Source organism: Amblyomma maculatum, chromosome 1 (genome assembly GCF_055883805.1).
Source record: "Amblyomma maculatum isolate TAMU_Amacu chromosome 1, ASM5588380v1, whole genome shotgun sequence".
Taxonomy (NCBI): domain Eukaryota; kingdom Metazoa; phylum Arthropoda; class Arachnida; order Ixodida; family Ixodidae; genus Amblyomma; species Amblyomma maculatum.
This window is the reverse complement of record NC_139344.1, coordinates 338,332,260-338,355,633: the sequence shown is the minus strand read 5'-3', so window position 1 is coordinate 338,355,633 and position 23,374 is coordinate 338,332,260. Positions and strand designations below refer to the sequence as shown.

At 45.4% G+C, this 23,374-nt stretch overlaps 1 protein-coding gene across 2 annotated transcripts in view; it reads right to left on the bottom strand.

The window, feature by feature from the left end:
- LOC146207539 (metabotropic glutamate receptor-like) overlaps positions 1-23,374 on the bottom strand; it is a 260,240-nt gene that overhangs the window by 11,514 nt on the left and 225,352 nt on the right. Inside the window, exons 9-10 of one of the 2 annotated variants that reach the window (XM_084588366.1) lie at positions 12,803-13,036; positions 27-7,447 (exon numbers count right to left, since the gene is read on the bottom strand). In XM_084588366.1, coding sequence (XP_084444492.1) covers positions 7,427-7,447; positions 12,803-13,036 — 255 coding nt within the window. In that variant the 3' untranslated portion in view covers positions 27-7,426. The remainder of the gene's footprint in view (positions 1-26; positions 7,448-12,802; positions 13,037-23,374) is intronic. The other variant, XM_084588364.1, reaches the window with a different exon arrangement.

The following is a 23,374-nucleotide window of genomic DNA, read 5'->3' as shown; positions in this document are numbered from 1 at the left end:
AATTTAGAAACAAATACAAATTATACCTGATGCCCGATAAAAAAGAAAAACGAAATTTAGAAACAAAGCAAGAACAAACATGTTTACTAAAATCATAACTTGTTGAAAGGATAAAATGTTTTCAGGCTTTTGTTTTTCCTGTTCTTTTCCCCAAAAAAGCATAAGAGTTATTTCGTCTGCCGCAGTTCCTTGTGTGCTGAAGATATGAGCTAGCTACTGCCACGGTTGGCAGTACATTATACTTCTATATTTGTTTCTTTAAATAAAAACGTACTATTTCCACTGCTTGAAGAACTAAACATCCCACGGTTGTGAGTCTACTTTGGGTATCGAATAATTATAAGGAAACAATAAAGTAAACATACCTGTAATGTCTATGAAAAATTGAGTCACGGCCTAGCAAGAAAATTCGACTGTCTTCTTTTTCTGCTCGATTGAAAATGCGCTATGCTTTCTGCAGTGCCTTAGTCGCCTCGTTTTCTTTCCGTGACGTCACGTGCTGTCCACCTTCCGACGCTCACCGCTCTTCGGATAATTCCACCAGGGAAAACCCCCGCGATGCACCAGAGAAGGGTTCAAAATACGTAATTCGACGTTACAAAAACCGTGTAGTATAATTACATTGTTCGGGAGTACACATGTGCATATCTTATATGTATAGACAGTAAAGAAACAAGGATGAGATATAGATCGATACGGAGCACGCCAATATCACATCACGCAGGTGACCTTGCACACACCACGCTGGATAGAAATGAAATAATCCTGATGTCCAATGAATACAAAACTGGCGTGAAGGTTTGTTAAATAGACCTTCAAGAGAAAGGAGGTTGATGAGGGCTTTCTCGTTAAGGCGCAAAAATAATTTTAAAGTTGAGAGGGCTCACTAAATTGCCCTTTTCGCCACCTACATGAGCAGTACATATGGATTCGTCTCCAAATAATGCGTTACTGCTGATGACGTTGGTGGTAATAGTAATCATTGTTAATCATTAATTAAAACCACGACAGCAATTGTAAAAGCGCTAGTCATGAGTAATTATCTATTATAAGTTGCTAGATGAAGTCTTAGATGCCGATGTCGAGAAGTGTTAAATGCAGAAAGCGGAACTACCTACATCGAGTCGTTTTGCAAACTACCACAAGTGTGAGACGGAGGTAACGTTTGTACGAGCACAAAGTTCCGAGAGGTTAACCCTAAAGCATGCAGGGTGCCACGAGACGTAAGTGAAGATCAGGCAATTCATCGGCAGCACAGCAGTGCCAAAGGTGCGGGGGAATACTTGTTGCATGTTTTTTTATTTTCCTCACTGGCCCCTCCTTGCACACTAAGAAGTTTAAACGGCTACCGAGTACAAGAGCTCCTTTGAATCTGTTCTTTTTTTTTTTTTTTTTTTGAAACATTGATCGCATAGCTCACCTGGATATGTTGACGCCTGCTCGGCAGCCAAAGAAGCAGTCACTGGTAGCAAAGGGCGCTAGAAGGGTTTCCCGCCATTCGGCTGAACAAGGTAATGTTCACACCGAAAAAATGCTCCGTGATCACCACTTTAAAGAGAATGGCGCTGCAGGGTAGCGTACGCAATCTGCGCACATAAAATTATCTTACTATCGCACTAGGGATTAGTTGTAATAATTAACACTGATGTTTGCACCCGTATTAAGCTTTCTTTCTTTACATTTGTAGCTTTTAAAAGCTTTGTTTTCGGCTAACGAGTTTCTTGTATGTATGAACAAAATGCGGTAATCTCTGTATACAGGCCAGCGCGTACGCGCTGTCCGTTTAAGGTTAGTACAAAGCTAGGCAAGTGTGACTTCAGGAAAAGCGTTTATCCTAACGCGCACGCACGCACGCACACTCGCAAGCACGCACACTCAACATTCGAAGACGTTTGTAACAAGGTTTGGGACCTTGCACGGAAATCGTTTCATCGCAGCTTGGTACGCTTTCTTTAAGCTGAGACATGACTCCTATTACTAAAAAGACAACTAATAGAGCTTATACCGAACCAGCTGCTCTCGTTGTGATACTGAAGCGTCAAAGAGTTACCAAGGGGTGAGGCCCAGTATGTCCGACAGCTATATGCGATCTCTTTATATAAAAGGTAACGAAACAGCACTTACCCAGCCAATAAATATGCCGTAGCTCTCCCATGCTATATTCATCTGGTATGTGGCACAAACCGCACAAGAGAGTCACTTCGGCAACGACAGTTATAGGTTCTCGTCTTTAGAATAAGGCTGCCCAAAGTCGAAGGGGTGGCGCCATTTATACAGGCGAAATGTTTTACATGCCCTGTTACTGCGAGGCTTAACGTGGCACCTAGGGACGTCATTGAGGATATTAAATCCCGCGCAGATAAAAAGGCTTTGCAACTGCTTAAACAGGTCTAACTGCTCACTTTTACGACTGATACAACTGAATTATAGACGCAGTGTGAAAATGGGAACAGTATACATAAGGTGGCATTCGCCTTTGGCTAACAACGACTTGTAACCGTGTACTTAAGCACATAACCATGTGCTTGCCCACATAAAAAAAACACATAAACCACTGACTGGTAACAACAAATAAGCACTGATAATGATAATGTCGTGTGCAACAGCCGGAGAGTGCGCGCAGCTTCCTCAGTACTGTGACGATTGTCCCCGAGGAACTAAGAAACAGATATGGTGAAATCGAGATCAGGTTGAAACGAAAGTGGAGAGATAAAATAACGCATCTAAACCACGACTGAAAAGACATGATTTGGCAGCGCTTATAATTTTAAGAATCACAGGCTTGCTTACGTTGATAATGACTCTTTGAAGATGTGTCTCCTACTTCCACGTTCACAGAGCTAGCTGGATTCTTGCGTAAAAAGAGAACGACTTGGTGTTCAGAAACATTTGCACCTTGTAGCTTCTGAACACGAACCATTTCTGTTGGGACAGATAAAACTTATACGGGGTAGAGACGCCGAGCATAACAATTCAACAATTCAACACTGCAACTTGCAAACTGCAGAGACTACCTCGAAGTGCAAAGTTTGATGAAATGACTAGAACTGGGCCGGTAAGAGACAACCACCAAATTAAACTGTTTGCCACGACGCTTCCAATGAGGAGAAGGAAAAAAAATTACAATACTTGCACTTATGCGATATTACACTCACGCCAAGTAGAAAAAAAAAAGATTAAATTAGAACGTGGTAATATTTTCCCTAGAGCAAAAAAAGATACCCTACCGCCATTTTCACTGTAATGCAATCATATCACTGAACACAAAACTTTTGACCAACACACAACCGCTGCCTTTGATAACAATCAGCGGCGCTAACACGTAAGCGTGTGCTTATAGATGTTCAAGGACATCGTCCGTGACGTGTTGGCGATGCCTCCCCAAACGTGCACGATCACTCTGGCCTAGCAGAACACCTCATTGGTCTGCTCGATGTGAGATTGCTACACACAACATTACTTTCTTTAGTAGGACGGTCAAGAATACGTTTCAAGAAGCGCTCAAACAATAGCGATTGGTTCCCGTGATTTCCAGCCGTAAGCTGCATCATTAGCTGGCGTGGTCCCTCTATAAGGATCGATAGATCAAAGTTAAATCTCCAGTGAACCACCATACATGAACCCGCATTGCGCAGTGGTGTCATGATTGAATGTATCTTTATGAAAACAATGAATTCAAACAAACAGAAAAAAAAAAACAAAAACGAAACGCCGATTGCTGTAAGAACAGCACAAATGCATGCTTAAGGGCAAATGAGGATTATTACATTGTGGCGGTAATTATGCACATTTCATATTTCATGACGGCTACAATCGCTTTGTCGTCCTTTGATTTGCTTGCCTCGCGGTGCCCTGGACACAGCCCAACTGACAAAGATGGTAGAGTTACACTGCTTTGCAGTTCAAAGTTAGAAAATTCTTTACCAGATATGTAACAACGAATATAAAGTCGTCGCATAGCGCGAGGCGACCAGCAATTCAATCGCTGCAATGTACTTTTTGTTGTTGTTTACGAGAGTAACAGAGCTGTTGTCATCTTAATGTGAACTTGCACGATTTTAAGAAACGATCCCGCCATCTGAGTATGAAGTGAAAGGTTTAGGGAAGTCTAAACAGTTTATCATAATTCCGAGTTTAGTGCCCGTCTCTCGCGTTTAAAGCACCCGCTTTGTCTGAGTTGGAAAGGCTCGCGAAGTGATTTTTTTTTCTTGCAGGTTGACGTTAAAATTAGCTATAACGAGAAGCATGCAAGGCAAATATAATTCTCACCGTACACTCCTAGATATCATTGGTCCAGGAAGGAATGGGCAAACCTAAGAACTAGACGGTCTGCAAACATTGGGGAAGAAAACATATACAAGCATTCACTGAGAGGATACCTCCTTGGTGATATCTACGTGAAATATATGTACATTATACTAAAGAAATATCGGCGCCTTGAAAACAAAACGAGACTGCATAGGAAGTGTCCAGCAAATGCCTTAAATAGTGTCTGATAATGAGCTATAGTATTTTATCAAGGCTGCTGACTTTACATAGGCTTATGACGAGCAGTAGCTGGTGAACAAAGAACCCATTTGTTTTTCCTGATATATATTACGACGAGTTATTCCTTTCTGTAGGACAGCAACAAAAGGTGCAGCGAAAGGAAATCTTGGATGGAGAAGCTAAAATATAAGCATACAGATTGGTTTGATAGATAGTTTGTCAGATGGCGTGCATTGGCAGATAGCAGAATCGCGCCAAAGATTCTGATTCCGGACGCCGAATAAGAAAGAGTACTGATAACCAAGAAAAAAAAAAAAACGCTTTCCTAAATCCGAAAGGAGGTTTGATTTGTAGCCTGCACTGACCAGCTGCAGCACACAAATCGCACCTAAACACTTCAAGACTCGACATGTTCACATCCCGTGTAATTATAATTCATTGATGGGATTGAAGGCTACTAAAATATATAAGCTAAGTAGAGATCATGCTTGTAGTGTGCACGTTTGAAGCAAAATAATGCCGCATACCTTGTTATTCTCAACGGGCCGCCAGTTGATAATATTTAAAAGAAATGTTATGTTTTCCTTTCTTTGCGCATTTGAAACAGATGTGTGTATGAGGGAACGCCTTTGTGAAATATTTAGATGAATAACTGCACGACGTTTCCTCCTCTCGCAAAGAGAAATCTGCGCTGCGCATATTCCTGAGGGGTATCGCTGTCAGGACGCATTTAGACACCTGTAAACCGGCGCAGTTCGAAATAAATTAGAGCGGCTCCATTGTTCCTAGAACTTAATAGATAAGAAGCCATTTGGTCAAGGTATCCACACGTGGCGATGCGTGGGTTGCGTCTCAAATCAATCGTACTTTGATGTCCTTGGACCCGACTGTTACAGGATGTTGTCCACTCCTTTTTTATCATCTTTGCTTACACTCCCTAAGTAAATCAGTGCTTTAGAGATTGAGAACTTATTATTCGCCATTCGGGGCATGTACTTTAGTGTCAATGTCAAGCGCCGGAATAAAACGTGACCGAATCTGGTGAACAGGGCAAGAATCTAAGGTAGACGCTTGGGCATGTTGGTTAGGCATTATCGGTGCAGCGCATACAACAAGGACGAGATGAGATGCAGACACAGAAAAGCACCGTGTCTGTGTCTTCTCTCGACCTCGTCGTATGCGCTGCACCGATAAAGAATTTAAGAACGAGCTGACATGCTTTCTATATTTCTTTTGCTACGTTTACGCATGGGAGACATTCGTGCTAATCATGCCCGTATTTTTGAAAACAATCTGCAAAGATCGTAGCAGAAATTCGCATTGAATTTAATGTAACCGCGCCGAGAAAGATTCCCGCGGGATTTAATTTTTCCCTTCTTTTCGTCTTTAAATGAGCGCAAGGCTCAAAAGTTATGGTCTTCGTGGCTCGACTTTCGCCTTTTTAGAGAGCGCAGGCCTTCGCGGGATGACGAGATAGATTACTCAATCCATGCACACGCTGCCTATTGCTCTTGTCTAAAGAAAACATCCCTGTAACACACATGGATCAAGAATTCAAGTACGCAGGCAAAACTAGGTGCCATACGCGTGCATGTATTCTCTGCTCTCTGCGTGTTTTCGTTCAGTTCTCTCGGAACTCTGACCGTGAGCCCACTGGGCCGATTGAAAATACTTCGTGACACCAGATCAGTGCATCTGCAGCGTGTAGTCATCGATCACGAGAGCTTACGCCTAAGCCCCACAGGCCTCGAGAAAGGCCCTGGGGTCTTTACGACCTGCCGAAGCTAGAGAATTGATCGCAGCCGCAATTTGGCGCCAATCTGGTCAGCCTGACACGGGCATCGTTCCATATTTTCGTTCTCACTTTCTTCCTTCTTGCATAAAAAAGGGGAAAAGGAAAGCGTTCCCACCAGAGGGAGCCGGATTACCAAACTGCTATCGGGCTTGCATGTTCGCGAAGAGATTAGATGGAAGGTGCTGTACCACACGCGGCCGCGAGAAGCCGCGTATGCAACAGGGGCGTGATATCGCCGCTTCTCCGGCGTAACCGGAAGTGACGACGAGCACAAAGTCACTGACACCAGGCCCTGGCTGGCCGGCCGGCTCACTGACTGTCCTCGAAGTCCCGCAGCACCGATTTAGCCGTCCGTGCGGTTCGTGCACGTCACACCTATATACACCACCTCATCGTAGCATATGTCTTCACGGACCCTCCGAGTCGTGATCACAACCGTCAGCAGCAGCAGCGGCAGCGTCCACGTCACCACGCAGGATCGGCGCCCTCACCAGCGGCCACTCAGCAGCATTATGCGTGCAGACCAGGGCGCAAGCGGTAGGATTGGGACAGCCGGTTGCCAGAACTGCGTGATTTCTGTCTATATCGCGTGTTTTGTTTCCCTATACGGTCTCTCTAACACCTCGCTCTCTCACACAGCACTCGGAAGACGTTTGATGATGGCATGTAGAATAGAATACATTTGTAGTAAGCAGCATCAGCGGCAGCAACAGAAGTAGTAGTACTAGAATCGGTTGATTCTTCTCATAAATAACTCTCTATCTTGATTTGGGCTTGAAAAAGGTTTCCCGGCCCCAGAGGGAGCGGTGCCGACTTTGTCTCTCCCACCGCCGTCTGGGGCTGCCATCGGAGGCGACGACGGGTCGGGTGGCAACGTGCGGAGGGTGGTTGTGGTGGTGAACCCGAGCCGGTAGCGGCGCAGCCACCGCCGCCGCCGCAGTGGCCGTCGCCGCCGCCCCGCCTTCTGGCGGCGGGCGCGGACGTCGGGGTGGCGGTTGGTGGGGGGCTGCGGCCCCTGGTTCTCGAAGAGGAGGGTCTCTTGCACCTCGTGGCAGCGGGTCCAGCCTCAGAGGGAGGCGAGGCTGTCTTCGACGCCACCGCCGTCCACGGCGCCCTTGGCCGGTCGCTGCGCGAGGCTCAGCTTCAGCTGCTCGCCCGAACTGCCTGTGCTCGTGGAACGTCCATGAACCACACGGCATCCAGAAGACACCCCCAGGACCAGCGGGCCAAGTAGATCGGAGGGCGAAGGCGACCGAAGGGTGCATTGGTGCCACGGTATGCAAAAATCGGAGCGGAGAAGGGACGGAAAGAGGGGCGGAGAAGGAGAAAAGCCAAGAAGAAATAATAGTTAGTTCTCCATCCCATAATTTATCATATCAGTGCGAAGACACGACAGACACGTTGCGATACACTGACAGCACTAAATGATTTAGGCTGATAACGAGCTACGGGCTCCAAGAACGCTGGACGTCAGCGGCGTCTAGCTAGCCATCAGTCCTACTCTCTTAGTTCTGGTATCGTGTTGCATTTGGTCGAAATCAACCCACTGGCCCAGATGGTTGTACGAGATAAGGGTATGACGAACATGCGGGAAGCCACGTATTGTTCTGGCCCAGATGGTTCCACGGGATAGGGGTATGACGAACATGTGGGCAGCCACGTATTGTTCATATTTCCAGTCGCTTCGCTTACGTCTCACAGTCTAAACAGTACATAACTAAGCTCTATACATGACCCAGAATGCCATTGCGTTATAAAAAACAACAACTTATAAGCAGCCTTGTCAGGCGGGCCCCGTCATTCGTTGACCTGCGGTGATAACAAAGCTAACGGCGGTGTGTGGCGCTTTCCGCCTCCTCGTGTCGAATTTAAGGGGCTCACAGACCTCTCGAAAACCTGGGCCAAGTTGTCTGCATAGAAATGAAACCATATACAGTCGTTTAATTCAGTGCGGCAAGGCACCGATGTATTTTTGCTTCTGAGTGCAGATATGAAAGACGGTTCGGGATTACCAAGCGCTGAACTCGTTTAGGCGTGCATTCGTATGATACGCAGCAGACGTACCAGTAAGTATTCAGAGTTCGCACTATGTCAAGTGCCGCGCCTAAATGTAACCAAGCTTTTAAAGAGATGAAGCGCCGAAGCTGAATGAAACTAACAGAGGGGCTGTTGAGAGTAGCGTAGCCTAGTCATTAGTATTTCTTCGCTCTCGAGATATAATGACTAAAGAATAATTAGCCAAGTTTTTAATTATTGCCTTCAAGAAAACAAAGTCAACTTTTTTCTTTTCTTTTTGTATTCAGAAGTAGATCGACTGGCAAAACTTTGATGGAGATGTTTGCAGCAGGGTATCGTTCACGCTGCTTTATTTACTGCCTTAAAAGAAGGCTGCAACGTGACGAGTTGCTCGCGCGTATCACTCGCTCAATTGCACGCGCAATGCCCCATAGGGGACAACGCACCAGAGAAATGTGAAGTTTGCTCTTTGAGACCCGTATCCGGACGTCGAATCTGCACCGCTGTCCGGGTAACATTGCTTATTTAGCAGGTGATCTTTCGACGCAGGTAAAAAAAGGAAACTACTATACGTAAACGGTACCTGAGTGAAATATTTCAATCCGTTGCTTTTCAAGACGATGTACAACATATACGCGCTCTATTGTAATATTGTGCATTGGTCAATGGGCCAGAGAAAACTTGCAGCATTAAGACTTCACAACGTTAACGACTATCTTACTTTATTTAAGTAATACTTTCTAGCAGTAAATAATTCCGGTACACCATGAACCATGGAAGGGTAAATTCTCCAGTGTCCGACACACATCTCTACGGTAAGGACCTCCAGTGTGTGAACGAAACCGCACATGTGTGAGGCATATACACTGAAAGAAGTGAGAGAGCCCTCTTGGAAAACACATAGGTTAATATGATGCGAAATAAAATAAAAATTATACGAAGAAGCGTGGATGAGGACGCTCAGTTCAAACATTAAATATACTGCTGAGGCGCAAAAAACGAAAAATAAAAAAAAAAAGAGAAGAAAAGTGTGAAGGCGAAAAACACACCCTTCATCCAAACAAAGTTATATCAATTGGGGCGGTGGAGGTGGTTGAACCAGCAGAAAGCCCAAAGTGTATAGGAGAGGTTAAGCTGTCGAAATCGTTGGTGCAATAGGAGAAAAGTATTTCCGGAAAAGGTCGCCTCTACCGCCGTCGCCGTCAGGAAAGCGAAGAATCAATTACGCCCCGGACCCCGGAAGTGTCAACACAGTGAGCCTGGTGGAATGGTGGAGAGGGGCCGGGGAAAGGGGTCGAATAGACGCCGGCGGTAAGCTGCAATCTAAGGCCGCCTTCTTTTGCTTCTATCAGCCGGCTGTGTTCTTTCTTTTATTTCTCTCTCTGTCTCTCTCTCTCTTTCACTCTGAGAACGATAACAGAAACACTACTTTGGCGAACCATAATAGAAACGCAGCTCTGATAGAAACGCACCCGCAAAACGACCCAGGAGCTTTGCGAGCTGTGAATGCCGAATGAAGAGCTCTCTTTCTTTCATACAATAAAAGCTTGTTGGCCGACTTCGTTTGAAGCCTGACCAGTGTTGTCTTTTACTTATTCATTATTGTTACCCGCTGCTGTGACTGCATGAGAGCAGTTTTGATGGGCACTTGCCTTTTGGATATATATGACTGTTATGCCGTGGGACAAAGGGAGATCATTTGCCGACATCATGCATGCAAGTATAACTTCTCGCGATTCTTATCACCTGTGACGAGCTCTTATTAATTCATGTGTGTCCTGTTTGATGATGTACGCTATACGTCCGGACAAAAAGATTTAAAATATGTCTACGGAAAAAAAAAATATATATATATATATAGTGAGCGGAGCTGATTAGAACCCGACAGGCAGCAAACATCGAAAGTGTAATCCTGGTTATCACAGGTAAGGTACAGGTAAGGTACAGGTAAGGTACAGGTAAGGTACAGGTAAGATACAGGTAAGGCACTCTTTGTATGCGTGTATCTATACGTTACAATATGTTGTTCTACGGACGGTGATTTCCGAGTTTTCTTTTTCACTGACTACCCAATCTCATCCATTCATACGTAGTTTTATAATAACTTGGCTCAAATCGCCAGACCGAAAATATTCGGATATATAGTTCACAAAACAGCTCAAATCACCAGGTATGATATGAAAGGTACTTGCGCCCCATTCCACCCCTTCCCCCTTCAATCTAAACATATAGAAGATATGCGACAACGTACGAAACGAACTTATTGGTCATCAGCTGCCTCCTGTTCACCCATCTCCCTTCATGCGCAGTCTCATAACGACGATACATCACCACACAAACAGTGCAGCAGCGTTGCATTCTTGTTAGGATTGACCTTCACCGCTACCAGACGGCGCGCAGCATAGTGTGTCCTTTATGCGCGTCCGGTTAGCGTGGCCGCATATGGAGCAGTAGCAGCAGCAGTAGCGCGTCTTCTCATCCATTGCAGAGGGCGATCAATTTACGTAAGCGATGGAGCGGCCGTCAAAGGAGGCATGGAGGAAGCTCATCCCTAATATACTGTCTCGCGCGCCACCAGCGACAGCGTCAGCGCCCCGGTCTCCCTCGGCTGAGGGCCGCACTCACTGTGTGTGCGTATGCGACAACAAAGCCGCGACTGCGACCGCAACGTTCTTGCGACACGCGAACGCGGCTAGCCCCCGGCATGCCGGGTCGATTATGCATCGGATGACGCCGCTGCGGTCAATTGTTATGCGTCCCGCCGGCTTTTTCAATCAGCAAAACCGGTATCCTGCTGGCGCGTCTAGAGTCAGGGCTCGACGGAGCTCCATGCGGCCAGTGCCGCAACCCTTACTCTATCCTGTCCACCCCTCATTCCCTCCTTTCTAGCTCTAGGTTTATGCGGTATAGTATTCAGTCCAACACTTTTTTTTTTTCTTTGTGCGGTAGAATGAGAACGCGTCGAAAAGAAATGGAGGTCTCTAGCATAAATGCGCTTCCTTTAAAATTATGGGCTGAAAAGGGGGAGGTCGAGGGATTGCGACAGTGTAAGATGCGAGTCAATGTCATCGTTATGCAGTTAATGAAAGGGGGCAAAGAGCAATGCACGAAAATGAACTTACTTTGCAGCTTAGCCTAGTTTTCAGGGTTTTGAACTTTGAAATTTCGACTTATTTATTCCTGTAGACGAGTTATGATAGGAGACTGGCCTTTTCTCGCTTCTCGTAAATTGAAGACGCCGTGGATGTTGAGATGGTTTTATTTATTATCCTGTTTGCTGATTCCCCTTCCGGTTGCCTTCATTGAATAGTTAAGGGAGGGCTACGGCAGCAGGGTTTACGATAGGTAAATCAGCTTGATAACAATTGGTTGAAGGAACGTACCCGACGGCAACAGCAGAAAAGGCAGAATGCGAACCCTATGTGCATTTGTGTGCTACGCAACTATATCCTGGCCAATGTTCTTGCTTTTTTCCACGGAAATGTGCACAGACCGCTGTGCTAATGACCGAAGGGCGACTAAGTGCCTTTGGCGAAACGGCGGCATTAATTTTTCCGGGAGAGCGGAGATGAGATTCCTTCTGACCTCTTTAATCTCAAATCCATCTTTGCGCTATCGCTTACGGTATGGTTTTTTAGTGTCCGGTGTCGCTATGGCCCCGCATTGATCTTAGCACCACAGTGAAAGGTCAAATAATTGGCTGTGATCTAAGCATGATTTAAGACAGACTATAGTGACCCTTACACCACATAAAGCCGTAGCTAAGCGTGCTTCCAGTGTCCATGTCAGTGTGCCCGGGAAGAAAAGCAAGTAGTTACAGGTGCGTAACATTCGAGAACATGATGAGCGCCAACTAGTGCCATTTCAGAATCGTGGGTGAAAGGGACAAAATCCAACAGCGCAGGAGGAGAGCGACCATAAAATGAAAACACTCGGCAATATGCAATAAAAAAAAAAAGGGAACATAATACAAGGCAGGGCCTGCCCATAGAGAGAAACAAAATCAGACATGATAACAGAATGGTGGTGAAAATTAACAGGACCTTATTTAGCGAGATGACGCGGGAAAAGATAAGACAACAAATAAAAAAGAGCAGACACGACAAGAGTGGAGAAAAAAAACCACACACTTCATTAGAGGTAAACAGATAGCAGGGAAGATAGAATTCTTGTCAGAAAAAGTCGAACAAGGAGGAAGCTTCAATACGCTGTGAAACATCCCAAGCAGACCTGTCACTCACTGCCATGAATGTCACAATCCGTTAATCAACGTTACGACAAGACGACTTGTTTTCATCTGTGCCCAAAAGAAAACAAGTCCTCTTGTCGGAACATGGGCCAGTAGTCTGAATTAAGCCTTCTTCCCATCCTTGTCAAGTAAGGTTTGCGCTGTCAAGACCTGATTAGGCGAGACCAGGACAGGCGAGACAAAACAGACGGGACAGTGCGGGGGGTACCGGCGACGACGTTTCGGAGGGGAGAGCAGGCGTATAGGGTGTTTACCGTCGAGCTGCAGCTTGGGTCGGCGCACTCACCGGTGCCGCAGGTGCCGTGGTTGACGGAGGTGCCGCACGTGCTGCTGGTCGGCGCCTTCTTGTAGGTGGCGCTGTTCATGGTCAGCTTGCGCACGTTCTTGTCTGGGTGGCAGAGGATGATGTAGATCTTGGGCGAGAACAGGCAGAAGAGTGCCACGTACGCACTCAGCGAGATGGATACGCACAGTGTCGTGATCTGGATCTGCAGAGGTTGAAGAAACGGAAACAGGAAATGAGTTTCCAAGCGGCTCACAGCAAAATGCGTGCTTGTTTTAGGATATGCACAGGTGGTGACGCGGGTTGTGTCGGGATTCCCAATAATAATAATAATAAAAAAAACATACGTATAGTAGAATATAGCTAGTTCGGATAAACCGCAATTTCCACTCAAGTCAGCTTAAAATAAGAGTATTTCGCACCGTTTGTATGACTTGCATTAGCGTGAGTCCGATTGCACAAAACGCGCACGCGGAAACCTTTTCAGTGCCCCGTGGTGAGATAAGAGACGTATATGCCGCTTCGGTGGATCGCGAACCGCAGATATGATAACCTTTTCGTGACAAGGTTCCCAGGCTGATTGGGTAATAAAGAAACTAAGGTAGCACAAACCATGGGATCGATATTGGAAATACATTGTCAGTGTCTGGCCCTGCATGCATGCGACAAGTGCGCTCCCAATATAATCCAATATTGAGCCGATATTTCATGCTGGCTTGGAACACTCACAGCGACTGACACACATGCAATACCTAACGTACTGCGCTTTGCCTCGTAAAAATATGATTCATGAATCGAATGTACGCATACGCGCGTGTTATTAATGACGATGACACTATTAATATATTAGCGATTATGTTATTACCCAGAACAGGAACACCGTTTGTGGTTAATGCTTCGCTTTCTGTAATTTCCGCTGCCGGAATGGCACGCTTATCTCGTTTATTTTCAAGTTTAACTTAGGAAAAGAGAGAGAGAGAGAGAAAAAAAAAGGTAATTTGAATAGCTCTGCATTACATTATTACCAGTTTCAGCTCTACGTTCCAGTTTTCATACTTGACTTGAGTGCTATCGGTTATGATGCTATTCGGCACCATTTTTGCCCTTTGAAATAAAGGAGAAGAGTACCGTTAGGTTTCTGGAAAATCCCAGACATTTCAGTTTCGTTCAAAAAGCAGCGTATCATTTCCGTTTTATTGTACAAAAGAAGGAGAGGTACTGAAAACATATTTTCATGCATTAAATGGAATAGCTTGACTCAATTTCAGTCCAAAACTAGGAAGAGAAGAAACATTTGCTTAACCAATGGTAGATTGGTAGTTGAGCAACCCTTTACTCATACAGTTTTGCCACATATACTAAAGAAAAGCAATGAGCTGACTCTCTCTGCAAGTCCGAAGCATGTATCCGGCTAACCAGTCTCACGGGACCCATAAAGCAAACGAACTCGTGGACCCTAGATAAATTTCCAGCCTCCGATTTGAGGGCAGCCGACCATTATGCCGGCTGCCAGCGATTACACCCGTCTCGCTCGAAATAACCGCAATGGGAGTGAGCTGTAAGTTGTCGGAACGTGGAAACGCGCGATTGGATATGATAGCGCACAGGACGGGGTTGTAGCAAAGGCACGGACGTCACTTGCAACAGCCCGGGAGCATAGGTCTCCAAGGTACTGCATCGATACTTCAAGCCAGCCACATCATCACGCTCACCACCGAACGGCTCCCAAAGGTATTTCGACGCTTCAGGAAAATTGCGAATTGCGAGGCCTAGGCGGTACTCGCTCATACGCGAGATAGGAAAAGTACGGCGGTGACGGGCACGCAGCCACAGATAGCCATCGCAATAGAGAAAACGAAAAAATAAAAATAAAATTGGGTTCCTTATTTCAAGGGGGGGAGGGGGGGATATTGCAAAACAGGCAAGAAACACACACTTGAATATTTGTATGCTTGTATGGACAGCAGTAAATCCTCCTAATACTAGCACATCCTCAGCCCCACACCCATTTGTTTCGTGCGCGACATTCATTCCTTCCTTTGAACTATACATTTTTATACGTGCAGTGAAATGCTACATGATTAGGATATCAATCAAATTCAGAACGTATACACGATACTTAAAGGCTTAGTGGAACCACGGATCAGCGATCTCTGGCGCTTCCCTGAAGATAGCTATCCGTAACCTTCACGACTCTCCCATTGTTGTGCAAAATCTTGAGGGTTTACTTCCGTGAAAGTTTTCAGTTGGGAAGCGTGAAACAATGAAATGACGCAAAAGCACGGTGTACAGTGCTAAAAAAAAAAGAACAGAAAAACCTGCTGTAGTTACACCCTGTTTTGTCAACCTAAAAATGAATAGCCCACCTTGACTTACAAAAATTCTTTAATTCGAGCGGATTTGTTAAAGGAATAAGCTTACTCATTAGCCAAATATTTAGCTCATATTTTCGTTACAGCAAGGTCGAACGATCGGACACTGCGACGTTCATAAAATTATATGGGGCACTCAAAGTAGACAGAAGATCCCCGATTGTCAGCTAACGTAGCCAACCGATGGTTAGGAGAAAAAAATAGGCTGGGGAGGAAAGAGATTAAGCACGAACTTCAACTCAATTCCCTACGAACGCATTGTCAATTCAGCCTTCACCAGCTGAATTAATTACATTATTTCGTTATTGAACTGAATGCAGATGCCCCTACAGGAACAGGTGGTAAGGTAGATCATTCTTTTCAGTGTTTCACAGCTCCAGTGTAGCAGGCGGTAGGTACAAGGCTCTCGATTATTGGGATTCTGAGACTCGCGCTTTGGGGACTGCACGAAGCTTCATCGTCCTGTCTCTCCACAAACAACGCCCGAATCCTAAACAGGTCGTACGCACCGATTCAAGCTCCGCGTTCGGGCGAGCGACAGCAGCTCACTCTGAGCCAACAAAGCGCGCGGGTGCTATGGCTGCTTTTGTTTCGCATCTAATTAGGGGAAGCAGCGTCAACAGTATGCACGAATACCCTCTGCGTGCGCTCGCAAGATTGGAGACGCAAGCATAATGCTTTGAGTTTGCGCAAAGAAACTAAAGCCTACTCGGCGCCGCTGGACGACAGCAGCTGCTCAGCCGGCTGCCTCGCGATGCACAAAGCACCCGCTTTCCTCAAAGTTGCCGACGCGAGCATCGAGCGCAGATTTTGGATGGTGCGAGGCGCTTCAGCCTCGCTTCAGAAAGCGCAGCGCCCCCCACGCGAATACGCTGCGCGATGACAGGAAAGGGATGCATCCGCTGATCGCAGCGTTGGCAGCTGTCGAAGAGCTTTTGGTGCGGCGCCTCCCAAAAGTGAGAGAACGAGGTTTTGGTTTGGGCCGCAAATGCGCGTGTTGCGTGACTGGTGGAAAGTGATGTCCGCGCTTGTCGCGTAACCGTAGCAAGCTGATACAACCTGGAAAGCGACGGGATCATTGTAAGGGAAGACACTGTCGGTTTATCCACATGCTGAGAGCCATCAACAAGGAGGCTTGTGTTTATCATGTAGCCGCAGCACTAGGAATTACATTAGCGGCTTAACGATGAAACATTGTTACTCGCTGAAAACGTTAATACTAAGGGTGAGCGAACATTGAAATTTTCGAATATGAGGCGAATACGAACATGGTAAAAAAAAAAAAAAAATGCCTCCGAATATCGAATATCTGATTATTGAAAAAGAATGAAAAATTAAGAAATGGCGAATATTATTCGTCTTGTTTATTTCAGAATTCAGACGTATTTTCACGTAAAATTAAACAAGAATTTCACAGAAGTGTACATTATACTAAAACATATAGCATAATTTTGATACAAAACTCTGTAAACTGGTTTTCTTTGCAGGAAGGGGCTGCATAAAACCAGGTGAAGCTGTCATATTGCTGATGATTACAGTAAACTCTCGGTAATGCAGCATTCAAGGGATCGGAAAGATATGTCTGTCGATTGGGCCTGAAGAAACTACCGAAAAACATTTGCATCGCCGTAATTTTACCTGATGAAAATATTTACGATGGTTTCTTGTATTTGAGATGAAAATGAAGTAACAACGACGTTTTCTCCCGGTTTCGGCAAGTGCTTCGCTCTGCTCACTCTGTCGGGAAGGTCCTCTTTACAAGAGGGAAGGTCCCTTTTCCTAAACCAACCCAGTCTTGTTTGGGAGATGCTTCACTGCATAGTTGACAGGGTTAGGTATTGAAGTGAAGCATCCTCAAAGCGCGACGGGGCCGTTTTGTGAAGAGGGGCTTCCCGGCATTAAAATCCACGAGGCCAAACATTGCAGTGAAGTGCGTAGCGCAATGAAACTGCAATGAATTGGAACATTTTTGGTGTATTTGGTAATTTTCGAATATTTGAAAATTTCGATTATCAGTCTTGCGAATACGAATACGAATTGAATAAAATATTTGATTCGCATTCGAAATTTCGAATAATCGTACACCCCTGGTTAATACCAAATGCAGTACACGACACTTCGAGCTTTTGCTGACCACCGATGCGCATGAATATGACCATTTTTATTGCAAATTTTCCGCTTCATCTGCTTTGAGAGAAGTGGCTATGGTCCCTTCCGTCCCTCCGGCTGCTGGAGGTTAGAGGTGGGGCGCTTGGCTGTTCCGCCCCTCCCAGCACGGTTGATTAGTAAATGCGGCGTTCTGCTGCTCTTCCACCTTTCCTGCCGCTGTGGATGCTGCTCTTGCGCCTACTCTGCTTCGGAGGATTAGTGGCTGCAGCGTCCGGCTGTTATTCTGTCTCTCCTGCCGCAGTGGATTAGTGGCGGCCATCCCGGCCGCCGCGGCAGAGGCATTTCAACAGAGGTGAAACAGAAAAAAAATTATAAATTTGTTTATCGGAAAGGAAAATTATAGGGTCTCTTAGATGTCTCTTACGAGTAGAATGGCGAAAGCTTACCCTTACTCTCCTCTCATTTGCCTCTTATCGGCTTTCATTACAATGTTACGTATAAACTGATTTAAAACTGATTTATTTATAGGAAGGGAAAGGCGCGGTAACTGTCTCACTTGTTTTTCTGTGGACACCGCAACCGCGCCGTAAGGGAAGGGAGGAAGATGGGAGTGAAAGTGAAAAGAGAGAAAGAGGAATCGTAGTGGGGGGGCTACGGAGTAATTTCGACTACCTGGGGATCTTTAACGTGCGCTGACATCGCACAGCACACGACGCCTCTTCGTTTCGCCACCATCGAAACGCAGCTGCCGAGGTTGGGTTCGAACCCGGGTACTCCGGCACAGTAGTCGGGCGTCGGGCTACGTACTGCGCCTTTCATTTCCTGTAAACCAATTATCATTATACGCAGTAGTCGGGCTACGTATAATGATGATTGGTTTACAGGAAATGAAAGGCACAGTATTTTGCCACGCTTTCTCCGGCAAGTGTGAGTTTGAACGGTACACCATCGCTCTTGTCGCGTGGCGTTCGTTGGCGCGCGTTCAGGTTGGGTTTGCAGATGGCAGAATCGCTTGACAAGAAGAACACATCTAGCGGAATCTTGCGCACAGATATCGTGTACAGATCTTGCGCACAATTCTCGCGCACGGGATTTCGTTTCATGAGCATAGAAAGGCTTCCGCCTTAAGAACGCTTGCATGCTCTGCGATGTTGGGACACGTTAAGAAACTCATAGTGGTCAAAATTTTCTCGTAGACGGATTACAGGGTCTCTCTTACACTGTGTGTTACTTTGGGGTGTATTACATACCATACATTCTTTTTCTCAAATAGTGTCAGTCTCCTGCATCATATAAGGACTAATAGGCACTATTAACTGAAGGCTGCGCCCTTGGTCATCAGTGAACAAGCTACGTTTTCGAAGGTATCAAACGATTTCGCAGAAATATTGCGCTCCTTCATTACTTATCAGAATAAAAAACACCCCGAATAAATAACTGAGTCAAATTAACCAGATACAGCAGATAAAATTAGCAAGTTACATGGTACAAAACTGCCATGTGCTGACGGAAAAAGCATTAATACGGCGAAGGCTGCTTTAATTACGGCAGAAGAACGAACGACCATCCAACATCACATGAATGGAAAACTACCGAGAGCGGCTAAAGCGAACAAGACGAGAATGCAGCATGCGCGTGTACAGCTCTGTTTGATGATTGTGCGAAAATGCGTTTATTTCAAAGCCGATACACATAAGGTACGGCAACGTAGAAACAGGAGCTTGCATGCTCCCAGCGGACAATACATCGCCGTGAATGATAGCAACGGTCTGTTTTGCATGGAAGCCTAGCTTGCGCTGCACTTGCACCATCGTCAGTTCCTCGTGCATAAGAACTTTCGGCAGTGTTTACATAAAGAGGAGCCAGAAAGGTATGGCCGCGCTCTAAGCGTGCCATCCCATAATAAACTGGTAATAATGATGCTCGCATTTATATAACGCTCTGTTTGCTCCGTCCGCAGGTAACCCGAAAGAAGCTATTGCTAACAAGTTCTGGATATTCCCAGGCACGACCTCCAATAAAGAAAGTTTAGTTCCGTGTGTTGCCTCAGGGTTTGTTGCTGCTACACGTACTAGTTTTGTTTTTTTTTTCATTGCAGCAGGTACCGCCACGTGTCGTGCCGTTAGCAACACGGTGCACCTTGGACGGATGAAAACGCTTGTTGAACCCAAGTCATCCACAAAAGCCGGTATTCTTAAGAAGATAGCGTACGTGCAGGTGCATTTATCCAATCTATAACTACCTGTTTTACCATGTTTACTTCGTTTCTTATACTACGTGTTTGTTTAATGTGTTTTCACAAATGGAATACTATCAATTGCGATAATTTACAAAGCGAGATATACGCTTTCAATTTTACGAATAAGTTTATAAGGGATCAAGTTGATGGGTTGATCTGAAGCGCAGACGTTTCGTCTCTATTTACGTTATCGGATGCGGCGTTTAGGATTTGAAAGTGCAAACATCATTTGAAACACACAACGCCTTAGCACTGTAATTGTAGCGCACGTATCGCTTGAGTACTCTTTGTTTGTTTATGCTCGGTGTCCCGCGAGACGCGGCTTTATTATTTCCTTTGTTCTAGACGATGCTTCGAGATGTATCTCGAAAGATTGCAGCCACGCGCGTGTGTTTCTACAATGTTCCAGAGTATGCTAGTCGCCGTTTGCGGTTTTATCTCGACCTTTCTTCGCCGCCTCTAAATCGAGCGCTGACGAGTGAAACAGGCATTCTTTCACATTTACTGCTATTACCGTCGAGTTCAGTTCTTTTGCGGGCGCAAGTCAGCCAATAAAGAGTTGATTTCAGTGCTATTACGCCTCTCTTCTCTTCTCTTTGTGCCAACAGCCTTGTCACTACCACGTCCACGTGACAATATCTCTGGAACTGAATTTCAAAATTAAATAGTGGTTATTCTCTCCCCCCCCCCCCCCCCCCCCCCCACCTTCATGCGGATGCATCTGTGGCATCCCGATATCATGCGCGGGAAAGCAGGATGCGAGTACTGTACTCAGATCTAAGCACTTTAAATAAAAAAAAAGCGACGGAGACGGAGCAGAAAAAGGAGAGGCAGAGAGAGAGAGAGAGCGTTAGATACAGCGCTGCCCTGAAAGTGAAATTTTGAAATAAACGGCGATGTTTGAGACAGAGTATTATTATTTGACCGGATCAGTACATGAGGAAAACGAACATAAAATATGTGCAATGGCGCACAAAACGAAGAAAAACAAGTCCTAAATGCTAAAGGCTCTTTTTTGCAAGTTTCTAGTGACCTATAATCTCTGCAATGGGACTCAAAGTGCAATTTCACTACGACTGATTGCAGAGTATCGCGGGGTTTACAACATCAAACGAAAAATCAGTCGCAAGGACCCATCGTTGACCTCCGCCTCAAAAGGGACTCATCCTTCCCAGTTAGAGCACACGGCCTAGCCCAAACTAAGCTTATCATAAATAACTACCTCCGGCAGCGGAGACGTAATGCGACCCCGAAGTTGCACAGTGAACGGCGTCGGTCTCGGGCGGACTCAACCCTGCACGACGGACGCTGGGCGGAAAAGGAGGTTCGGTGGCATAGAGGTATTTTTCTCTATGATCGAGTGCCCAGCTAAAAGACGAGACCAAGGTCCGGCCCGGGGTGGGTTGACCGAGCCTTCATCTCAGGAGGAACTGAGAGAGAGAGCAGCGTTCTGGAAATCCCTCGAAGCGCGATGACTCTTCCCTACATGGGACGCCCAAGGGAATCGGGAGGAGGGAGGAGACCGGAGACAGTTTAATGAAGGTGGTCGGCAGTGGCACTGCGCTAGCTATAGGTTACTTGCTGCCTCCGAGTGATTCCTAGCCGGCCATTTATTGGCCGGACTTAGGGAACGGGCAACCTATCATCGAGAAAAACGGGAAGCGAAGCAAAGAGTTTCGTTGAGTCTTCAGCTAAGACTCCTTCTTCCGTCCATTGCTCGGCGTTCGAATGCAGCGCGGGATGCAAGTTGCCGCCAGAGGTATGGGTGATCACTCGAGTTTGTATACGATTTCTTCTGAACTTCGCAAGGCGCGCTGGGGTTAATAAAGCTACGCTGCGATGCGAGGAAGTATCCAGCTACGGTTTCAATGACTCGGCAATACAGCGAAATATTTCATCCGCCTGGTCTCCTTCGAATGAGAAGAATGCGGGAAAAGCGATGCTTGTCTTTCGCATTTGTACACTAGCCTTCATTGCAAATTGTTTTCAGCATCGAGGGAGAAAAAAGCCATGAAGAAAGTGAACACCAAGACCACCAAGCGAGTGTTAGAAGAAAATAAAAGGGAACAAATTTGAATCTGTTTCCGTTATTGTTTGAGTTTACTCTGAGCGTTGGACAATCTGGAATGAACGAAGTCGACATGGATTGTTTAGAGGACACTTGATTAGGAATCACACTAATTTTATTATAACTTACTATTTACTTCATACCTGTGCTCTCTGTGCTGTGCGATGTCAGCGCACGTTAAAGATCCCCAGGTGGTTTAAATTACTCGGCAGCCCTTCACTACGGCTCCTCTTTCTCTCTATCCACTTTCACTCCCTCCTTCTTCCGCTCCCCTACGGCGCGGTTCAGGTGTCCACAGTGAACAAGTGAGACAGTTACCGCGCCTTTTCCTTCCTGTGAACCAATTATTATTATTGTTACCTCTGCTCTCTGCGCTACCTGGATCCAGCCAGCTCTATTTATTTTCTCTCGCCACGATCACACGCAGAAAGTCATCATACCATACTTTAAAACATTACCACGACTACACCCCTTCTTTATTCAGGCAGGCAACGACTGGAATAACTTACCTTATACTTGCGCGTCCATAAAAAAACACAGAACATTAAGAAGACGCGGTAACTAACGTATTACTCTAGCGTCTACAGATAATTTTATTTTAGTTTATGAGTTGTTTGATTTTCTGTTGCTTGATTTCGTTCTTTGCAGCCTATTGCACTTCTTTGCTTGCGTTTATTAGTTGTGTGAACTTTCTGTGTCTTTAATCTTGGTCTTTGCAGCCTGAATGTTATTTTGCATAATGATTTTATTGTTTACTCTTACTGTCACAAATGTTTGCCCCTCTGAAATGTGTGTGTATATATATATATATATATATATATATATATATATATATATATATATATATATATATATATATATATATATATATATATATATACATATATAGGCATGGTTTGTTTGTGACTATAATGGGACAGAATTAAATTCAAACAGTATGTGACACAACTTTCCCGATTATCTATTTCATTCTAACAACAGTTTCGGACGACCGTCCTTCCTCAAGGTGGAATTTATATGTATGTATATATATATATATATATATATATATATATATATATATATATATATATATATATATATATATATATATATATATATATATCATGACGGTAAAATAAACAAATAAGTAAAAAATAGCACTTCCTTCGTGTGTGCAGAACACACTGGTTTTGGTACGGGTCCGTGCGGCAGTGTTTCTCCTGCACGCATTCGCTGCAATGCGGTGCCCGGCTTTTATTACCAAGCAGCGACCATAAAACATGAATGGATGAAGGTACGAAAACAGGAGCATAAGAGCGCGGTGTGTGAGGTGTTTTATTTTGTTCTGAAGGAAGAATAATGCATTTTTTTGTGCGCTTTATTAATATTCGCTTGAGAATCAATTTATTCTGGCTTTTCACGATCGCTTGTTAAGTTTAACCAGGAGATTTCCCAGCCCGTGTTATTTCACAGGTTTGCAAAAAAGCGCAGACCATTTCCGAAGCTGCAGTGTGAATCTGTAACAGTAATAATGCATTGTGCACTGGGCCACACAAATTAATTCGCTCGCTCACTCACTCACTCACTCACTCACTCACTCGCTCACTCGCTCACTCGCTCACTCGCTCACTCGCTCACTCGCTCACTCGCTCACTCGCTCACTCGCTCACTCACTCGCTCACTCGCTCACTCGCTCACTCGCTCACTCGCTCACTCGCTCGCTCACTCACTCACTCACTCACTCACTCACTCACTCACTCACTCACTCACTCA